Genomic DNA, 20,928 nt, shown 5'->3' on the forward strand with positions numbered 1-20,928 from the left:
GAAGCTCGAAATTGCGTAGGCAATGAATATTGAAGCTCGAAATTGCGTGGACAATGAATAAAGCATAACTGGCAATTTTCACCACCATGTTTTAATCGCATATATTTTTTTACCTGTTTTTACCAGTATTGCATTATTATTACATATGCTTCTTTGAAAGCAGATGCGTTTTTAAAAGATTGACCTGCTTTTACCAGTATTGCTTTATTATTACGCATGCTTCTTTGACAGCAGATGCGTTTTTAAAAGGTTGACGTAGAACTGTGACATCATAGCTGTTATTTCATCTCAAAATCGGTCGAGCTCCAAAACTTTGTACGCCAACTTGAAAAATTGAAAATGAAAATTTAAAAAAATTATATATAAAGAGAGAGGAGGGGATAGAACTGATAGAGAAGTCTCGTGATTGTTTCAAACCGGTTTAAACTAGTTAATGACTTAAATTAATTAAGACAAATAATGACTTAAAAATAATAATATTCTCATATGATAACTTGAAATTGGCGATCGTAGATTTCATTTTAATTTTATTATTATTTTGAGCTGAAAAGCCATTCGTTTTAATTTCGTCCTAGTTTCAATATAATGTAATTAAATTTTTGGTAGTGTGCACAAATTTAACTCTTTTATCCTTTGCATTTTTCTCTCTTAGTCAGTTATTGCGAAGATACGCAAATATTATATCTAATGCAATTATATATGTAATTGAACATTCTGAATAAAATCTCTCTTTTTTTTTTCTTTTTGATTCTTCATTTTAAAATAATTATGAAATATTTTAGTAGCAGTAATATAATCATGAATTTTGCTTTCTATTGTTAAAATTGTTTTAATTACAAGTTTTGTCTCTTTTATTAAATTATAAAAAAGAAAAGAAGCCATGATTTTGACTTTGTAATTAAATGAATTTTCTCGAAGAAAGGGCAATCCATTAATTGACTTAATAGCACTATTTGTTGAAAAATAGTAACCGAAGTATGCATACTCTATGCATTAATTTTGAAAACATGGCAGTAACTGAAAATAAAAGATATAATAATGAATTATATATTCAGATTACAAAAAAAGAAGCGTTTGAAAAAGTTTAGTAGGGTTATAGAAATGCATTAGCTTATGCATTATTTGAGGTTATAGATATGTATTGTTATGATTTCTCCCTACCATTATTGTAGTTCACCTCTATACGAACAGAGAGATTCTTTTCTTTTTAATAATACTATGCATGTCAAGAACTACAAATCTGTTTCGTAAAACAAAAATAATAGCGCCCTCTTTAGTCATAGATAGCTCCAACCATTCATCTCTTTGAAATTAGTTGAGTTGTAAATTATATGTTATGACATTACTGATAAACTGTAGAGTGTTAGGTTACAAATTAACAAATGAGTTTAGTCAGAAGTAAATTTAATAGCAAGAAACTGGAAAACATTATATGTTGTTGGTTCTAATGGGGACTGACTGACTTAAACCCATCACTGACTTTAGAAATCCGTTATTTTAAGCCAAGAGTGCGTCTCTTGTTTTTTCATAGCGCCATATAGGGCCAAGAGTACGACTTAGCCACACACACGTCATAACCCTTTTTACTCGGCGGACTTCATTCATGCATTTCATTCACAAATCGTAATTTAGACCTGAATCAGGGAACGATCGCCCCTGATCCAGTTCCCCTAGTGGCATTACTCTTGACACGGAGGGCTTTGTGACCAAGACAGATATATACGTGCGCCAACCACCCCCCACACGGAGAGTCTTCGGCCGACGGGGTTCGAATTTGCAACCCAAGGGACGCGAATCCAGCACTCTACCAACCAGGCTATCTCGGCCATGGATAACATCATATTGTGAGATTTAAAAAAATAATGTTTCACGTTCACTGTGTTGTTATACTTACGGTTCTGCTTTAAAGTTGTATCCATTAAGAGCAGATTAATGATAAAATCACAATGCATTCAATTTATTATCGCAAATAAATAATTTTCACTCTTGTGATATTCTCTATCTACCTTTATCATGATCTCAAAATATAAGATATAATCCATGCATTGGTAAAATAATGCATGAAATTCTTACTTTCATATTTAATGCATTACATTTCTTACAACTGAAGGGAAAATAACTTCATTGGTTTCCCTCTCAAGTTTCATTTTTTATACTACCGGGAATCAAACATTTGAATAAAAAAATTTCTGACCAATTTATAATTAAATCATGTAACGATACTATAATATGCAGTTCAGCATTTCAGTGTAACTATGCCGTAAATTCAAATGAAGGGCTGAAATATTTCAATTAAAATAAAAGAGAATTCAAAATTTATAGAAATTTATTTAAAGAAACCTGCTTGTTTACTCTGAACATTTCTTTTTCTTTGACATTATAAAAAATTCTCATCTATTGTATATTGAGATCACACATAAGATTAAAAAAATATTTTTCAGAATTTTCTTTTCAAATTTCAATAACCATTATTGAAGAATCATTATTGAATTATTATTGAATCATTATTGAAGAATTATTATCATTGAGAGAATGACAAAAAAAATTTTTTTTGTCATTCAGCGATTTAAATCTCTAACATTTCCAGATGCTATTAAGCGAATTTTCTCAATTTGCTATTTTTTTTATAAATGAAACATGAATAACTTTACAAAAATAATTGTTTCAAAAAATCTTTGCTTGCAAGCTGGTATATGTGGGGGAAAAGGCTCAGTTCAGCACTAAATAACAGAATGTGTCAAGTACAAAGAAATTAGAGGACAATTCATAATGAGGAGTAAATTTAACTAAAATATTACAATTCCCTGTAAATTTAAAAATATTAGAAGAAATGATGGTAAAGATTTTTAGCCTTTTACCAACAGTTTGAAGACTCTTTTCTTGAACTTTTGTTGGTCGTTGTTTTCGTACCCACGAAGCAGCGGTGGCCTGGTGGTAAGGTCTCGGCGTGTGATTCGTAGGGTTTCAAGCTCGAGACCCGATTCCACCGAAGAACCGTCTTGTAAGGGCGTCTGTTGCACGTTAAATCCGTCATGCCAAATGTCTTCCCGCTGGTGTGGAGAGGGGTGTGCCAACTCAGGTGTCGTCCTCGTCATCTGACCGCGGTTCAAAATTACGAGGTCCGTCCCAAAATAGCCCTAGTGTAGCTTTGTAACGGGACGTTAATATAACTAAACTAAATCTTATACAGAAGTTGGACAATTAATGAGCATAACAGCCAGTCACAATAATCCCTATTTATACGGCATATTCTGTGGTAACGGGGTGACTGGCCGTAATTACAAAAAAAAAAAAAAAAAAAAAAAAGCCAGAAGAATATGTTAGATTTTTTTTTATATTTGGATTAAATGCAAATATATTTCTCTTTCACAATACGGACCTTCGATGTTCAGAGAAATCGAACCTCGAAGCTTAGACTCTAATATGAAGCGATCCTAGGAGGGATCTAGGAGCCATTCGAGGAGCTAAAAACAAGAAAGCTTAAATGCATATTTTTTATCTATGAGTTGGGTTATCGACTCTTAAATTCTAAGGTTTGGTGACTATAAAATAATTTTAGCACAAAATGTTTTATTATGATGATGCAATTATTCACCTAATTTAGCTAATAATTTAAGAATTATCGGTTGAAATAAAAAATTTAAACTCCTCCCACCATTTCATACCCATTTGAATTGGATTATCATCTAAGAATTCAGCTTGGAGTTATACTTACTCTCTGGATAACATACCCTTAATTAAAATACAATAAATACAATAATACAATAATACAAATGCCCCAGATATTACTTTTAAAACACAATGTAGGCAAAGCATATATTTGATGCCGTGAAAAATTGAAATCAGAGAAAATCAGTATCTTCAGGTGAACATCGACTTGTAGCAAAGAGATCGGAGAAAGATCTAATATTTGGTTGCATTTTTATACTTTCGAACCATATGTCGACAGCGTAATTCTGATGAGAGGTGAACTGGGAAAACGAGAAGACACAGTCAGATAACCGAATTAAATGCTACCCCAAATTTATTTTTATTCTACTGAATTTCTTAGGCGCTTTTATTCTACTGTTTTTCGTTTTTTTTCTAAAATTTTTTCCTTTTATTGTGCTCGATTTCTTATAGGATTTTATCTATCGCAATGGTTCTCATAACAACACTTAGCGAAAATGTTCTACGCAGTTTGGCCGATTATCGTTGCTAAAAACCAAAACTATTCCTAATTTAATGAAATACCCATTCCATTTTTTTATTATTGTTTATTTAGCATTCTCACTAAACGCGCATGTCCATTTGGGTGTAAGACCGGAGAGGTCTGGTGAGAAAACGAAATTCTTAATGTTATTTTGTGAACAAGATAATCAGAACAATTTTGACTGAATTCTAACTGGCAATTTTGACTGAATTCTAACTAGAGGGTAAAATTACCACCGAGATTGTAAACTCTTGTAAAATTAAAAGAGGAAATGACAGAAGAGTAAAATATTTTCTTTTCCTTATATTTCTAAATAAAAGAATCTGTCTTCTCTGTCCGGTTTGCCGACATTAAATTTTTTCACTTTTTACTTGTTAAATTAATTTTCCACTTTGAATTTAAACAGAGATATTTATAATTTATATTCATAAAGAAAACTTTAGGGGATCAGTACAAGATTTCTCGAGTTCAATCAAAGTTCAATAAGTTATTTTGCTATCTTTAATCGATATATTAAGGGGAGGGTCGATAACTTCAAAGAAAGAGATATCGTTATTTTTATCATGCATCTCTTATCATTATTATAATCTTGTATACAGTTTTTGAACGAAAAAAATCGGAAAGTATCAATACACATAACTGTTGATATATAACAACATAAAACCCATTTCTTATATCTTGTTTCTATTTATTTTATTATTTTGATCTCTCAGCAATATTTAAACACGATTTCTGTTTTATTACAAAGTATAAGATAAATCTGAAGGTTACATATTCAGAATACATCCGAGAAAATGATTTCAAATTTTATTTGCTTAGAAATTAATATTTGTTTATTTGCCAAATAACTATATATTGCATGATATATATTATTATTTTGAATGCATTTATTTCTAAATCTTATTTTTACTAAAATAATATATTCTAAGTACTTTTTCATTTTTATAACCTTATAATTTACAAATGCACATTGCTTAGTGAAATCGTTAGTAGTTTAAAAACATAAAATTTGTGTTAATTTTTATTTTTTACTTCGAATTAAAAATACGTCTTATTTAAATTAAATGGTCTTATTTTATTCATTTTGCTCAATTCATCATAGCTTTTCTACTCAATAAAAAAAGCAATAAACTGAGGGATTAAACAATTATGGAATGTCATTTTAACAGGAAATGATTTTAAATTACTCTAACTTTTACTAGATGAAAAAGAGTTACATTATTTCTTCTTTAATTCAAAATTTATCGGATACAAAAGAGAAATTGTAATGAAAGGGGAAAAAACATAGAACATACCAAATAAAAAATTTAAATCTGAAAGGGAAAATAGAAACATAAGATTCAAGGAAAGTACCCACTTTCCATAGGACATTGGCAAAATGTTTCGGCGTAAGTTTTTAAATTAATATGCAAGCATTCAAAGTAAGGCAGTTGTCGTTATGCAGAATGCTGGGTCAAAAATTCTTATACAAACCTTGCAGACAGATAGGCATACGCTAAAGAGATATTTTTTTAAAGGAATATCTGGATGCAAAAGACAGTACCCAGTAATAGGGTTGTGTAACAGTCATGCAACAGGTGATTTCATAAGGTGATTTTTGGGCACTGATTTGCTTTATAAAGGCAGCACTAATTACTGATAATAGCGTGACCAATAGACATTGAATAACTAGTATCTGTGTGAATCTAAGAACCCAAGATCAATGCATCAACTGGGAGCATAACAGCATTGTAGTATCTCCATTTGCAAAACAGGATAGAGTTTACGATACGAGAATCCAATCTGGTCATGCTGCACCAACATCATCGTTCGAAAAAGGACTTTCCCTGTCAATAAGAATGAAGGCAAATTCTCTTGGCTATTTCTGGAAATTTTTTTAAAAAAATTCTATCCTAATAGACATTTACAATAACCTGTTGTCTTGAAACAACTGCTAATCAGTGGTTGTCCTTATCCTGGTTATTAAATGTTAGCATGAAATTTTTTATTGGCATTCATTGCGTTTGTGACTGAAAGCTACTTTATAAAAATGATTCATTTGCGCATGCCTGATATACTGTTCAATGACTTTTGACTTAATCTGTACGATAACAAATTTTGCAATAAACAATTTGTAATAAGCAATTAACAAAAATAACTAATATTGTTAGTTGAGACTTCAGTGAATCTTTCAAAATTGAGAATTATGTTTTTTTAAATTCCTTCTCGTTCAGCTGATAGAATATTCATTGTCGTAGGCCTGTCTTCTTTTAGCCTACCAGGATAAGGACCCCTCATCCATTCCATTCACCAAGGACCTCCTGAGAAAGTATCTGTTGCACCTGGTACGCAAAGATTTCATGTCTGGCATTGCGGCTGATGTGCTGCTACATGCGGTGTACACTGAATATGTGTACAGGCACGGGACCACGTCACATCACAAGAAGAGAAGGCAACAGCAACACAAGATGAGCAACGGAACCATGCCCTATTACGAGAACAACTCTTCGGTGTTACCTGACATTAGGACGCTTGGAAAGGTAAGGCACAGAAGAGATAATAATTATGGATTTATTTTATCAAACTGCAATTTGGTTTCAAAATTTAATGTCAAACTTATGCTGTAAATGATTCCTGCAGGTGATGAATTTCTTCCTTGCCTCATAAATAGGTAACCGCATACGCAATTTTAAAATGCTAATAAAAGTGACAAGTGTTTAAAGATCCTAATCAGGAAGTCACAAAAATTTTTTTAATGCAACTATAGTATTTGCTAAAATGCATAAAATGTCAGATAAGCGTCTGGTGACTTGAATTAGGTATTTCATACATATCCAAATATGTTGCCAATGATTTGTCTGATGCTTTTGCGCGGTAGGAAGTCTGTGTGTAATGCCTAACAGCTAGCTATAAATCCACTAATCATTTCGCTGATATTTTGCTGTTAATGGCTGATCCGATTACATTCTGATATATGCATTGGGTCTTGATATGCAACAGCACGAACAATATCTGTGAGAATTTGCGTTACCTCCATGAAAATAAATTCCATATATTAAATTTTCTTGGAGTTCGTTATCTTAAAGTCGATCAATTAAAGTAATTTGTATTGATCGTATTTTAATTTTTATAAAATAAATTTGTTATAAAATACATTGTTAAAAAAATTGTTAATTTATTAAAAAAATATCATTATTTATTGTAGAAGAAAAGTCAATATTTTGCATTTTGATCTATGGAAAATAAAAGTAATTTTCGGCAGTTCTCAAATTTACCAACGATATAGAAAACTCTTATCTATTTAATACAACAACGTGTAGAGTAGAAGTATCTTATAAAGATCCTAAACTGCTGATAAATTAAAAAAAAGGGGGATTTGTTTTAATTTTGAAGCATATTTCTTTAAATAATGAAAGATAAATATGAACTCTACATGCGGTATTTAAGAGTCGTAATCATTATAAATACATGCAATATCATTGTTCGCCAGTGAAATTTCAAGGAAAAAAGATGCTGTTGCAAAGGTGCGGCTAGGTTTTAAGCAATCAAAACAGGAATTTTCCCGGAAACGTTTGACATTGCATATCTTTAACTAATATCTTGTTAACTTATTAAGTTAACAAGATACTGCAGACCAACATTATGGTGTTACAGAAATTAGATTTAAGAGGCATGAAAAAATTAAAGGCCCAAAACGCCTCAGAAGTCAAAGTATTATAGGAAATATTTTTATTTTTAAATTTAAAGTTAATTTCCTAATTTTTATTAATTAAAACATTTAATACATCTATAAAAAACTTACTTAATAAATTGAATCAATATATAGTTGATGAATTAATTTTCAAAAATATAATATAGATATTTTTATTTTTCACTTCAAACAATTTAAAGCTAATATTTTTCTCATTACTAGTGAAACTGTACAACATTGTGATTACCAATTTATATAATATTAGTACATCGGAAGAAGCGTAAAATACGTCCATCCAGATTCAAATGTACAGGGTGATCCGAAACAGGTGATCAAACAAGTCAATAGAAATAATCTTTGTAATAGAACATGAAGTTTTAAACACAAATAATAATAATATCATCGAATCATTTCATATATCATTATCGAATCAAATAAGTAAACAGGATACATCAAGTAAAGCATACAGTTTACGCTTATTGTAATAAAAATTCATGATAAAACCATATTCATAAAACCATGCACAGTGTGTAATGCTCCGAATAATAAATCAGCTGTACACACTCCACTTTTTTTTGGAACATTTTAGTGGTTTTATTGCTCAAAGGAAGTTCTACGTGCTTATCTATCTGTCAATTTACATACCATTTTTAATGCCGCTACTCATGCACCTGTGTTATGAGGAATCTGTTCTATTAAATTTCTGTTACACATTTTATTCTACTGCATTCTTTTCTTTTATTCATTGATAAAGAAAACTCGGAAGCGATCATTCGTTGCTTTTGCGACTACTGCAAAATCGTTTTGTCTTGACATCATCACTAGAAGTTAATCATTGGGTAATCGGATCACCTTATAGCTTTAATAACAATTCTAATGCTTTCGAATATATGATTTCTTTTCAATTTGACAGTTTGGTTTATTTAATGAAACTGTTTCGGAATTCCTACCCTAGAATATACATTGAATAATATGCGTACGGCGGAGAGGGGAGGGAGCTGTTTTAGTTTTTATAGAAATAAGTGATTCAAAAAACGAATGCCACTTCTAATGACTATTATAAAACAATGTCTTGCATTTTAAATAGTTTTACACGTGTTTTGGGAACAGGATTATTTAAAATCATTTTTATTATAGAAAATTTTATAAAAAGGCAGAATCTTTCCTTTTAATTATTTTCTCTTTTTTAATATTGAAAACTGTTGCCTCACAAATTCACTACCATGTGGCGTCCTTGGTAAGGAATGAAAATTTAATTGGATTAAGGATTAATTAGTAACAAAGTTTTGAAAATTATTGAAGTAATGCATTCGTCATCGAAAACACAAATGAACAAAATTATCAGGTACTCTATGGAAAAATTGACTGCAAAATTCCTTCTTTATAATTATGAAGCAAATCAAGTTCATTAAAAAAGTTTCATAAAAAAATTTGCCCTTCTTATTTTTTTCAAAATGGAAAAACAAACAGATATACAGGGTGTCCCAAAAAAATGTATACACACTTTAAATAATTGTAAATTTGGGGTTTATTATAATTCGAATAATTTTCAACATGTAAAAGATTCTACAAATATCATTCTATTGTCTTGTTATCGCATGTTCTCAAACTGATGTCCGTTCTGCTCCAGACACTGTTGACAACGCGAAGAGATGGAATAGCACACATGATGAAACAATTCCCTTGGGATATTCGTACATTCATGTTCAATGGTTGCCCTCAGTTGAACAACTGTTGCAGGTTTATGGACGTCCTGAACAGTTCCATCAGCTTCAAACTTATCTCTAATTCGAGTGATGGTAATTCGTGTAGGTGGTTCTTTGTTAAACTCCCTCTTAAATTTTCTTTGCACTTCTACTGCATTTTCATACTTCCAGTAGCATTTTAGAATAAATTTCCTTTCTTCAAATTCAAGTCTGTCTGCCATCACTCGGTTCAATGGGTTCAGTTTGTAAAGAAAGAAGAAATAACTTAGTTATCAGCTGCTAAAATGTGTATACATTTTTTGGGGACACCCTGTATATCTTCACACTTACGACAATACATTAATTTTAAAATTTAACCACTGTGATTTTATTCAACTTCCAGTCCTTTTTCTTAACGTTTAGCATTTATTTTCGTGTAAGATAACAAACGAAAAGACAAAAGAAAAAAAAAAGAAATCAATTATTTTTGAGATAAATAATCTGTTTATATATAAAGTGGCATGAAATGTAAGCTTTTTCGAGCGTATTTTTCCTTTCTATTTTCAGATCATTAGCGACATCGATCTGAAAGCCCCTTCCGTAAAGCTGGTGAATCTGCTGACTCTTCACCCGTCTGTTTCAGTCTACATGTATGAATTTGACTACGCCAGCTCAGATGACGTTATCGCTAACAAATATGTAGGTGCGAAAAATTCGTGGGTAGGTGAGTCGCAGATTGAAGATGTGCTGCTACATCCCACCCATTTCTTGTTTCTTTTCCTGAAATTAAGTTGTGTATCCCTTAAGGATGACTCATTGTTGTGAATTTAATATTTTGATAATTATTAGGATGATGCACAGATGTCTGGGCTTTTTTTTTTTATCTTTTTGTTACTTAAGTTTTGATGACTTGATAACTATTGATAGTTAAATTTTGATGTTTACAAGTAATAGTTAAGTGCAGATTATTTGTCTACATTAGCAGGTTCCAATATTATTCGCAATCTTTTTAAAATAATATTTGTTTTTTTCTTAACGTATTCTTGTTATACCATCTTAACTAAACCCCCGGGGGGTACTTCTGAATGAGGATGAGATGCTTCCGGCATGGTGGTTGGATCTCGCCACCCTGGAGGGTACACAAATAGGTGGGGGATCTGACTCCTCCCATCGATGACGGGACGTACTTCCTTCGGGGAGGGTTGTACCGTGGCCGGTGACGGCCCTTAGGACTCAACCACAGTTCCCGCCAATGTTGCTGTTGCGGCGGTCCGGTCATTCAGTTTTATGGTTTAAATCCGTGTGCCTTCTTGGTGGGTCGGAGAGTTAGATGGTTGACTATACCATCTCAACTATTCCTTTGTGCAAATTACTACTATTAATAACAATAACAGTAAAGGCTTCAATTAGTTTAGAAGTCAAACTACTAGATTTAACAACTTCTGTATGGTTAAACTTTAATTTAACATTTCATTACATTTTTATAATAGCACAGATTCAATACTACAGCAAATTAGCACATTGATTACCACGCTGAATTTCTTACGATATAATTTATTTATGGATGCTTAGTCACTGGTGACCTCCGAGTTAGTCAAGGTGTTAATCTCATTAACCCCGTCGTATAAAATGATGAATCTGACCCGCGGATCGAATTATTGAATTTTGAAGTTTAAATCTGTAGTTAAGTGATAGTACTAAGCAATTTAAAATGCAAGAAATCGCTTAAAAACTCTTCAATATCTCAAATGCCTTTATACTATTATAGAAATTAAAATAATAATAAATGTTGAAAAATAGGATATGTCATCTAATTAGGGAGTTAAGTAAATTCATGAGTCAAGGAGTTAACTTATGATGAAAGTTGACAGTTATTTATTGAGATAATCAATTAAATTGAAACATGAAACTTTGAGAAGATTAACTTTTTTTTCTGGATACTGCTAAATGAAAAGATTAAAAAAAAAGGTACCTATTAACATTTCTTTTTCAACTTTTGCGAAGATATGGATAGTTCATACATAATCGTTCAAAATCATTGATTTTGGGTGGGGCTGCTGACACCTAATTATCAATCAATTAGTAGATCTTTATCTATTCTTTGCTTTTTCATATTTCGTGAACAGGTTTTAGGGTTTGCTCGACTTTTCTCTTGTGTACGAACTGTGGGAAATACAATTCTCTTTTGCTTTATTTTCCACTATTATTGCTATCACCTTAGTTTATCCCTAATTTGTATTAGCAAAGGATAAACAAAAGTGATGTTACTCCATGTCATGACGTCATGCTTTTTTGTTTTACTTAATCTATATAAAATAATTGATCCAATAATAAATGTGGTAGGATCCATTCTTCCTCTTATCATTTAAGGACATCTCTTCCAGTTACAAAGTACAGAGTGGTTATAATTAAAGTTTCACTTTGAAATGATCTTACAAGGGAAACTACTTGACCAAATGTTATCAAACTAGGTAATAATTTAAAGGAGGGCGTAAGAATTTCTTTTCTGACAAAAAAAAAAGTTCAAAAACTCACCACCAGGTATGAAATGGCGCTGTATCAATATTGTTAAGCAAAATAGGACATGAAGACATTGTTTTAAAATGGGTTAAATCGTTTCTCAAACGTGTTACAAAGTATGTTAAATGTGTGTTATCTCAAAAGCACTTTTGTGGTGACAATTAAACAATTTGGCGGAACTGAAAGATGCGATACAATGACATGTGCGTAACATTCCTCTTGCTACGTTAAGAACTACTTTTGAGAATGCAGTAATGCGATTTAAATTGCTTTCAGAAAATGGTGGACGTCACATGGATCATGCTTTGTAATACGTTTCAGAAACGATTAAGCACATTTCAAACCGATGTCTTCATGTCCTATTTTGCTTAACAATATTGCATAAAGCGCCATTTCTCAGTTGGTGTTTAATTTTTGAACTTTTTTTTGGTGAAAAAAGAAATTCTCATGACCTAATTTAAACTATTACTAAATTTTATAACATTTGGTCTAGTAGTTTTCTTTTTATGACCATTTCAAAATTGAACTTTAATTATAACCACTTTGTATTTTTTATTTAATTAACATAAAAGAATTTCTCTATTAATAAACCTGATGATGATCGTATAGTTAGTTATTTTTGACTTCGTAGGTCATAAATAAATAATTGTCGCCAGATCCTATCAGTCCCTTTTTTAATGAAAGCGAGAAAAGAATTTGAGGAAATAGTGAACGAATTATTTATATCGAATTTTTATATTATAAACACAAATATAACGAAAATCCTCGAAGACAAATAGTATTCTGAAAGGATTTACTTCAGATAGAAGTCGGGAAGAGATAAAAATAATCAATATCATTTTTAACAAAATAAAATAGGTGCTATCAGACAATTCATTTTTTGATTATAGTCGTAATGTACCTGAAGATAAAAAACATTAAATCTCAAAAATCAAGTTCTCTAATTCATCCGAAGACGGCTGTTAAAAATGCATATGAAAATCTTGTGCACCGGCAAAGCCTTTTTTTCACCTCGGATGATTTTTGGTTTGCTAATTTCACCATTTTAAATGGCACTTTATAATAGATAATCCGGGTGATTTAAAAATAAAACTGTTTTACCATATATAATAATATTGCCGCATTGAAAGCAGATTCTGGACCTTTCTTTAATTTACCAGATAAGTGTTCTAGACTTTTCTTACTGTTTCCAGAAAAGCATTCTGTAACTTTCCCTGTTAGTATAAAAGCAGAAGATCTGTAAGTCACTGTGTTCTGAGCTCAGAGTTGAGTTAATAAATTGGTTTAGATCTACTTCTTGTGTGTGTGTGTCATTGAGTTCCACACTAGAGTACCTACGTGACATTCTTTGGTGGAGGCGCCGGGTACGATTCCATTCAGCGTGGAAACGGATTTACGCAGAAGCAATCGCCTTAAAGGCCTTGACTCAGAATTTGGACTTTATAACCCACCACCCAGAAAAACAAGGAAAATGTCTGTTGAACAGGAAACTAAACCGGTCATCCTGACACCAGCACAGCAAGAATACAGGAATCCATCTGTATTTAAAGGAGACGTGGGACAAGACCCAAGCAAATGGCTGAAGGAATATGACAGAGTATCAAAATTTAACAGACGGGATGACATGATTTGTCTCGCAAATGTGTTATTTTTCCTGGACGGCACAGCCAAGTAATGGTTCGAAAATAATAAAGATAAATTGACTTCCTGGGATGTTTCCAAATCAAAGTTAACAGAGGCATTTGGGGAAACACAGTACTATGTAAAGAAGACAGAAGACCAGCTAAAGTATAGAGCTCAAAAATCTGGTGAAAGCACGCAGTCATACATCCAAAGCGTGTTGGGATTATGCCATCAAGTCAAACCAGAGAAGAGGAAAGTGTCTCAATTGATGAAAGGAGTCGCCGAAGATGTTTACCAGGCACTACTGACGAAAGAGATAACCACTACAGATAACTTTATTAAATGGTGTAGAAAAATCGGCAGCATCTTCAATTTTGGAATTAACCAGAAGTCACAAGGATCTATATCTGGAAAATAGGGGTGTTAGGAGACAAGTGGAATTCTATGTTTCGCCAAGAAATTCTGAATAAGGCGTGACGAATGAGACGGAGCACTGTCATGATGCAACTTTTCGTCGTCCAGGTCTGGTCTTTTGCGCCGAGCTGCATCTCTGAATCGGTGTAGAACTTGTTGATAATTCCTTTTTTTCATTGTTTATCCTTCCAGTGCTTATTCGTAATGCATTCGCAATTGTTTCTGTCGATGTGCGGCCATTTTTTGAGTCGGTTAAATCTCTCCTTCATTTGTATTACCCCCCCCCCCCCCCCCTCATATCCAAATACTTGCTGAATCTTGCGAATTGTTTCGCTTTGAGAATCACCAAGCTTTTGCCAAAATTTGATGCTTATCTCGTCTTTGCTTATCTCTTTCAGTCATCTTGAGATAAATCAAAAATCCAATGAGCACTTCTAACAACGCCTTACTCAGCGGCCAGCAGGTGGTGACTGGCATACGCGAATACGGAGAAAAGAATCAAGCATTTAAGCGTTAAGCTGTCTTCTTCCACTGTGCACAGTGGCGCCGCTCTAGCATCATTACCGAACGCAGGAAAATTCAAGCCCCTATACTTTTTAGACTGCCCGTGTATTTATAATTTGTTCTTCAAAAGAGAAAAATTTGATTTAACTAATTCACAAAAATAAAAATACAAAAAATAATAATTATAAGAATAAATAATCGATTATATTTTGTCTCACAGTGATCAGTTTGAGAAGCAAAATGTGCTTAAATGTACTTTCTCTAGAATATCTTTATTTTTGACGATTCCAGCTCTCAATATCTATGTCGAAACATGCATTCAGGATTTGAAAAGTATCTCGAAGGAGTCAAACCATGCCGTTTTATTAGCAGCCTGCTCGTATTTGTTCCCTAAAGATAGAGAGAAGAATAATAATACATTAGGTGAGACAAACCTTATAAACTTGAAATATAAAGTTCATTGATTTCATACATGATAAATAAATTCACTTTCCTAAATACAATTACTGTTAAGAAAACGTTGAAATCATTATCTCACATTTTTCCTTCAAAGTGACCAAATTTGTACGCGATATCTGCAAAAAAAAAAAAAAAAAAAAAAAAAAAAAAAAAAAGGAAGGACATCCTGCAGATAATTATTTTGTTTGTTAATTAATTTTTGCTTACAATTTTCAGAGATAAAAAGAGCTCTAAAAGCATTGTAAAAGTAATTCTATCAGTTTGACCCTCTAAAGGGCCATTTTTTTCTAGTCATATTATGTTAAAATATTTTTAGGCTTGAAATTAGAATAAGAAAAGGGATTCATTTAGCTTATTAGATAAATTTAATTTGAATAATTAATTAATTTGGTTAATTAATAATTAAGTGACAAACCAAGACACATCATTTTGGGTGAGATAAAGAACTGAAGCATCTAAGTTTCTGACTTACTAAAAAAAATGTGTCAGAACTGATGCCAACCTACATAATTTCATACAAAGATTGATAAATTTGATGGGAAGCATACTTCTCACGGCCCTAGAAAGGGTTAAACAAAAATTGAGAGAAAGAAATAAAATCAATATATTAATAAAAAAAAGTATTTTTAAAAACACTGGAAAGATTTTTCACTTTCAGGTAAATATACAACAGCTTAAATCCGAAATAGATTGAATGAATAAATATAATGCTAAATTGTTAAATTAAGATATTAAAAGGAAAAGTTTCATTATTTTGATGGTTTTATACTTTTTAGTTATTAATTTATAAATCGATATTATAGATATTTCAGAATTATAAAATTATTTTTCTCAAATTCGCATCTGGTAGCACTACTTTCCATTACATCAAAATTTAATTAAAATTTTGTTGGTTTTTTTTGTACTGAAAATATTAAAATAAAATATTCTCGATAAAAATGTACAAATGTTAAAGAATATTCTTAACTCTGGAACACCAGTAACGGAGTGAAAAATCGGTTACGATATTTCATCTTTATAAATATAAAATTATTTGAAGAAATTTTATAAATAAATTGAAAAAATGCAAATGCCCAAGCAGTATTGCATTGTATTAATCCTTCAATTTTTTTTATTGCTTCATCATGGAGCAACTGCGCTAGTTAATATTACATCATGAAATCTAAGCAAATTTACTAAATTGCAAAATCGTAACTTCTGACTTCATAATCAAAATAATAATAACAGACAATAGAATATTTTGTTTTTAAAATCTTTAAACATTACAATATGCATAATATCTATATAAAACACAAGGCCACAGGATCAATGTACGGCTCATGCGATCTGTGGCTTCAAGGTGTTAAACAAAGATGTTGGAAATGGGTTATAAAATTTAAAAACAAATTAATTTTTATAATTGTCAGATATTTGAATTTAATTATCCTTATTTATTCAGATATCTTTTTTGATGTATAAAAACACGGAATTCTTTTTGAAATATCATGAGGAAATTTATGCAACCAATTGTTGGAAATGCGAAATTGCCAAGTATTCAAGTACTTTTGTTTCTAATTTTTTTTTCTTCTCATTCATAGTTCAGTAGATGAATCGACTCTATTTCATAGAATTCAATGAAATAGAGTCGATTCATCTACTATTTCATTGCTTTTTGCATATTTTATTTATTTATTTGCCTACGCCTTAATTTTGCCGCAGGAAACACCAATAATATTATATTTAAATAATTATCAATGAAATTAGAATCTCTTTTAGCATTTCAAACTTTCAATGTATAAATAATGAACAGTCTATTTGCAGGTTCTTACCACGAAAGTGAGCTTTACTACATATTTGGGTTTCCTCACATGAATTTGAGCAATGCTCTGAGACTGCCTGAAGACAAAGAAGTCTCTAATATTATGATCCAGCTTTGGACGGACTTTGCAAAACATGGGTGAGTAAAATATTTATATGTCTTGAAAGAATGTCCATGGTAACTTTAAAAAAAGATATTACTGATAATTTTTGATTATTTATTGTGTATATAAATATGACTCCGCCCTTTTTAAGTTGTTGATTTAAAAAAATAAAGGATTAATCCATTCAATGTATTCCTTAACACAGACATTACAGAAACTATAACATTTGCCCATCTTTATAGCAACAAGCGAATTTCATGAAGGAAAAAGTCTGTTTGTTTAGATGCAATAATTTTTTTTGTATTTACTTGGGAATTAAATATCTCTTCAGAAGCAGCTCTCTGTATCGAGCGAAACAAATAGTATCTGAAGGATCAACATCTGGCGAATACATCAAATGGGGCAACATATCCCAGCGAAGAATTAGATTACTTTCATCACATTTATCAACTAGAAGTATGCACTTCTTTGTAACTTTTTAGGAATTAGGCACTGGACTGCAATTAGAATGGGCATTCTATATAATTTATCTTGTTAAAAGGTTCTACAAATTTTCTCTTTTTCTCAATTATATCAATAACTTGTAAAAAATTTCCACTTTGATTTGGTTTTTATACAGAAGTTCATAATTATGGTTAATTAAAGAAAGTTTAGATAACTTGAGAGGAATAAAAGTATTATATCATTTGCTGCTGTAATGAGTGACAAACTATTCTAATATCTACTGCCTATTTGGCTATTTTTAATATTGTTACAAAATTTTTTTCTACAAATGCCGCCAATCAATCGTAATAATGCAGCGCATTTAATCGCAAGTTCAACAGCTTGCTTGCTGTCTAATCCTCTCAAATCTTTTACTTGTCGGCGACTTCGACTACCCTCATACACGACCTCCTCGCAGCTTCAGAGTGCCCGTCTTTTATAGTTCCGGAGAATATAGGGCTAGAATCTTCAGATCAATCAGAACGTCTCTGGGTGTATCTCGGTTCCTACTGGATGGATCGTGATACTTCTCGAACTTTCCAGTGTGATCCATTTTGTCGCCAAATTCATCGCCAAGCCGCCAAATGGTCGCCAAGCTCAGCACGCACAGGACAGATCTCACAACGGTTTTAACGGGTTTTCCCATGATGACACTATTCGTGCCGGGTAGCAAAATTACAGATTTGTAACAATATATAGTCTTAAACAAAGCAAGCAAATTCATAGTAATTGTTAACTTCAAAATGCATTTGACATGTTCACTTTTTTTTTTTTTTTTTTTTTTTTTGCATTTACACACATTTGAAAAACTTAAGTGAACTATATTCCTTTCAGCTATTCTCTCAAATCCAATGACATCACTAATGAAATGCTTTATCTTAATTTTTACTGATTTACAGAAATCCAACTCCAAGAGGCGTGAACGAGGAGAACATGGTGAAGAATTTCACTTGGAGACAGTACACAGAAGAGGAAGATTGTTTCGCAACTTTGGGACTGCAACCTTTCGTGGCCAGATCTTACGAGTCGGAAAGGATGACCTTCTGGAACCACTTCGTACCTCTCTTTACTGAATATCCTATTTTAATTTCGCCCAACCACACCAAAAATGTGCCGTTTGAAGAATGTAACTTCACTTACCTCCTTACTTTTGCTGGGTGGCTGTTAGCTATTATCCTTTTGATCCTGGTCCTGCATCTGTGTTCTTGTAAAATGTTTAAGAATTTTGGTGTGATGAAGAAAATTCCAATACCTGTTTGACAGATGTAAGAGAAAAAAAAAAAGAAACACTTGTTTATATACATTTATCTTTACAATTGTCGGTGACAACTTGGTCAACAAACAAGTCATCTGTTAATCAAAAACGAAATGATCCTGTTAAATCCCGATTTTGATGGCTCAACAATGAAATCCCAGAAGTGCGTATGAAAGCCATACTCGCATTACTCTTTGTAAAAATATTTTATATAACTTTTACTACAATTTTTTAGAACTTTCGCAATTGTTTTAAGATTCTTACTAATTTGTTGTAGTGATATTTTAAAATTTTCTCTCTCTGACTTGAATCATCAAAAAAAAAGCACTATAACTAGCATGAAAGGAAATGGATTGTTGTTATGAAGTTATGATATATTAACGTATATATGTGTGTGTGATTTCCATTTCCAAAAATCAAATTCTTCAACTCGGATGCAAAACCCTGTGATGTCTGCTAGATCGACTTTTCAAGTTTCTTGCTTGCATTGTATATTTGCATTGTTTCAAAGTGATTCTCATCATTTCCAATTTCTATGCAATGAATTACGTGTTCCTGTAATGATGTGTGATCATAATTAAAATATTCAAAGTTTTCAGCGTATTTATTCTATAATCAACTTGCACGCCTTTTCAATCAAATCCTTATCACAGAAAAACAACCCAGATATGGGATGAAAAGCTCTCGGTATGGTGGTTGATTCTCGATTTCTTAATGCATACCTTAATACTCCTACTATTGAATAGAGCTATTCCGTTTTCATGGCCAGACTTCTTTCACACATAAGGGGTTATTCCTAGTTGAACATGACATGAAGATGAGAAGCTCTCACTTTAATGGTTGATTCTTAATTCCTGCGTGAGTACATAAATGCTGGGGGCTTGAGTTACTTCCATTTCCATGACGAGACTTAAGTCATTCAGAAAAGTTGTACTTAACCCATTAGCCATTAGAATTCAACTTTTGAAAATAGTCTCCATATTATCATGACGATGTTCAATCATTTTATTCGGTGTTTAGGTAAGAAAGGTGTTGACTCTCATGTATTTTTCAATCAAATCCTCTATCAAAATAGTATGTTGAATATTTTTTTTGCAAATAAAAAAAAGGATTCGCGATTGGATATTACATTTCTTTCAAGGAGTGTGATTATCTTTGATGATGGTAAATAACGACATGAAGATAAATGTTGTGCAATCATAAGAATACATGTAGAGTTAAATTCTCAAGTCTTTTTTCTCAAAACTACTTTGTTAAAGTAACGCTTAAACACAAAAATATTATTATACTGATAAGATATTTTGTTGAGAAGTGCTGATTTATGAAATTAAATGTAAATTAAGCGAAACCTGTCATTTTTTTTTTTTTTTTTGCAAAAAAAGTATTAGAATATAAATATGTATTTTTTAAAAATCATCACATTTTCTCATAACATCAAATATTAATTAAATTTATTTTTACATTTCACGATTTCTAACATTTTAATATGTCTCTGTGGGAAAGAAAAAAAATTTAATCTAATTTTGAACCAATTACGCATGGTTTTACCTTTTAATATATTTTATTAATGATGATAAGTATGAGTAACAGGAAAGAATTCATCGAATAAATTCATGTAGAATTACATTTATCCAACGTAATTTAAGCAAGTCACGCCATTATTTCCCGATTCATATTTCAACTTCAATGTTCTATTTTAGAACTTGCAATGGGAAACGAGTATTCCTCCTTGTCCAGTTCTAGATCACCCACGTCAAAACAGCAAAAAGGATGTCCCGATATTCAGCACGATCGGAAGAAACGGTCTCCATAGCTCAACAAACTTCATTAGGAAGAAGGGTCAGCAAAAATAGATCATAGATTTCTTCAAAAACAAGTACAAACAAATGATGAGAGAATAAAAATATTCAGGAGATGGGAATTAATCTGTGAGATATAATTCGAAATTGTTTGGAAAAGATTCCTTTCATTTATAATACAATAATCTGACAAATATATTACATTGAATTTCAATTATTTCCTTTGGTTTCTTAGTAAATAAGTTTTAAATAAGCGTTTGAAACCTTCTCTAAATTTCTGTTCGTTTATAATTTATCAAGCGATTATTTGTAGGCATTCAAATGAAATCACTAGATATATATGAATATCGAATATTTGTAACAGTTTAGAGCAGATATTTTTAAATTTGCAAGATTTTGGACCTTATAAATAAAAAAGACTAA

At 31.6% G+C, this 20,928-nt stretch overlaps 1 protein-coding gene across 8 annotated transcripts in view; it reads left to right on the plus strand.

The window, feature by feature from the left end:
- LOC129976143 (neuroligin-1-like) overlaps positions 1-19,301 on the plus strand; it is a 66,820-nt gene extending 47,519 nt beyond the window's left edge. For 3 of the 8 annotated variants that reach the window (XM_056089554.1, XM_056089557.1, XM_056089558.1), the window contains exons 7-11: positions 6,446-6,711; positions 10,115-10,271; positions 14,900-15,031; positions 16,868-17,003; positions 18,351-19,301. In XM_056089554.1, the coding sequence (XP_055945529.1) occupies positions 6,446-6,711; positions 10,115-10,271; positions 14,900-15,031; positions 16,868-17,003; positions 18,351-18,711 (1,052 nt within the window). In that variant the 3' untranslated portion in view covers positions 18,712-19,301. Of the gene's footprint in view, positions 1-6,429; positions 6,712-10,114; positions 10,272-14,873; positions 15,032-16,867; positions 17,004-18,350 lie in introns of those variants that run through there. The other 5 variants (XM_056089556.1, XM_056089555.1, XM_056089559.1 and 2 more) reach the window with 5 other exon arrangements.
- The last annotated feature ends 1,627 nt before the right edge of the window (positions 19,302-20,928 follow it).

This window comes from Argiope bruennichi, chromosome 7 (genome assembly GCF_947563725.1).
Source record: "Argiope bruennichi chromosome 7, qqArgBrue1.1, whole genome shotgun sequence".
NCBI lineage: Eukaryota > Metazoa > Arthropoda > Arachnida > Araneae > Araneidae > Argiope > Argiope bruennichi.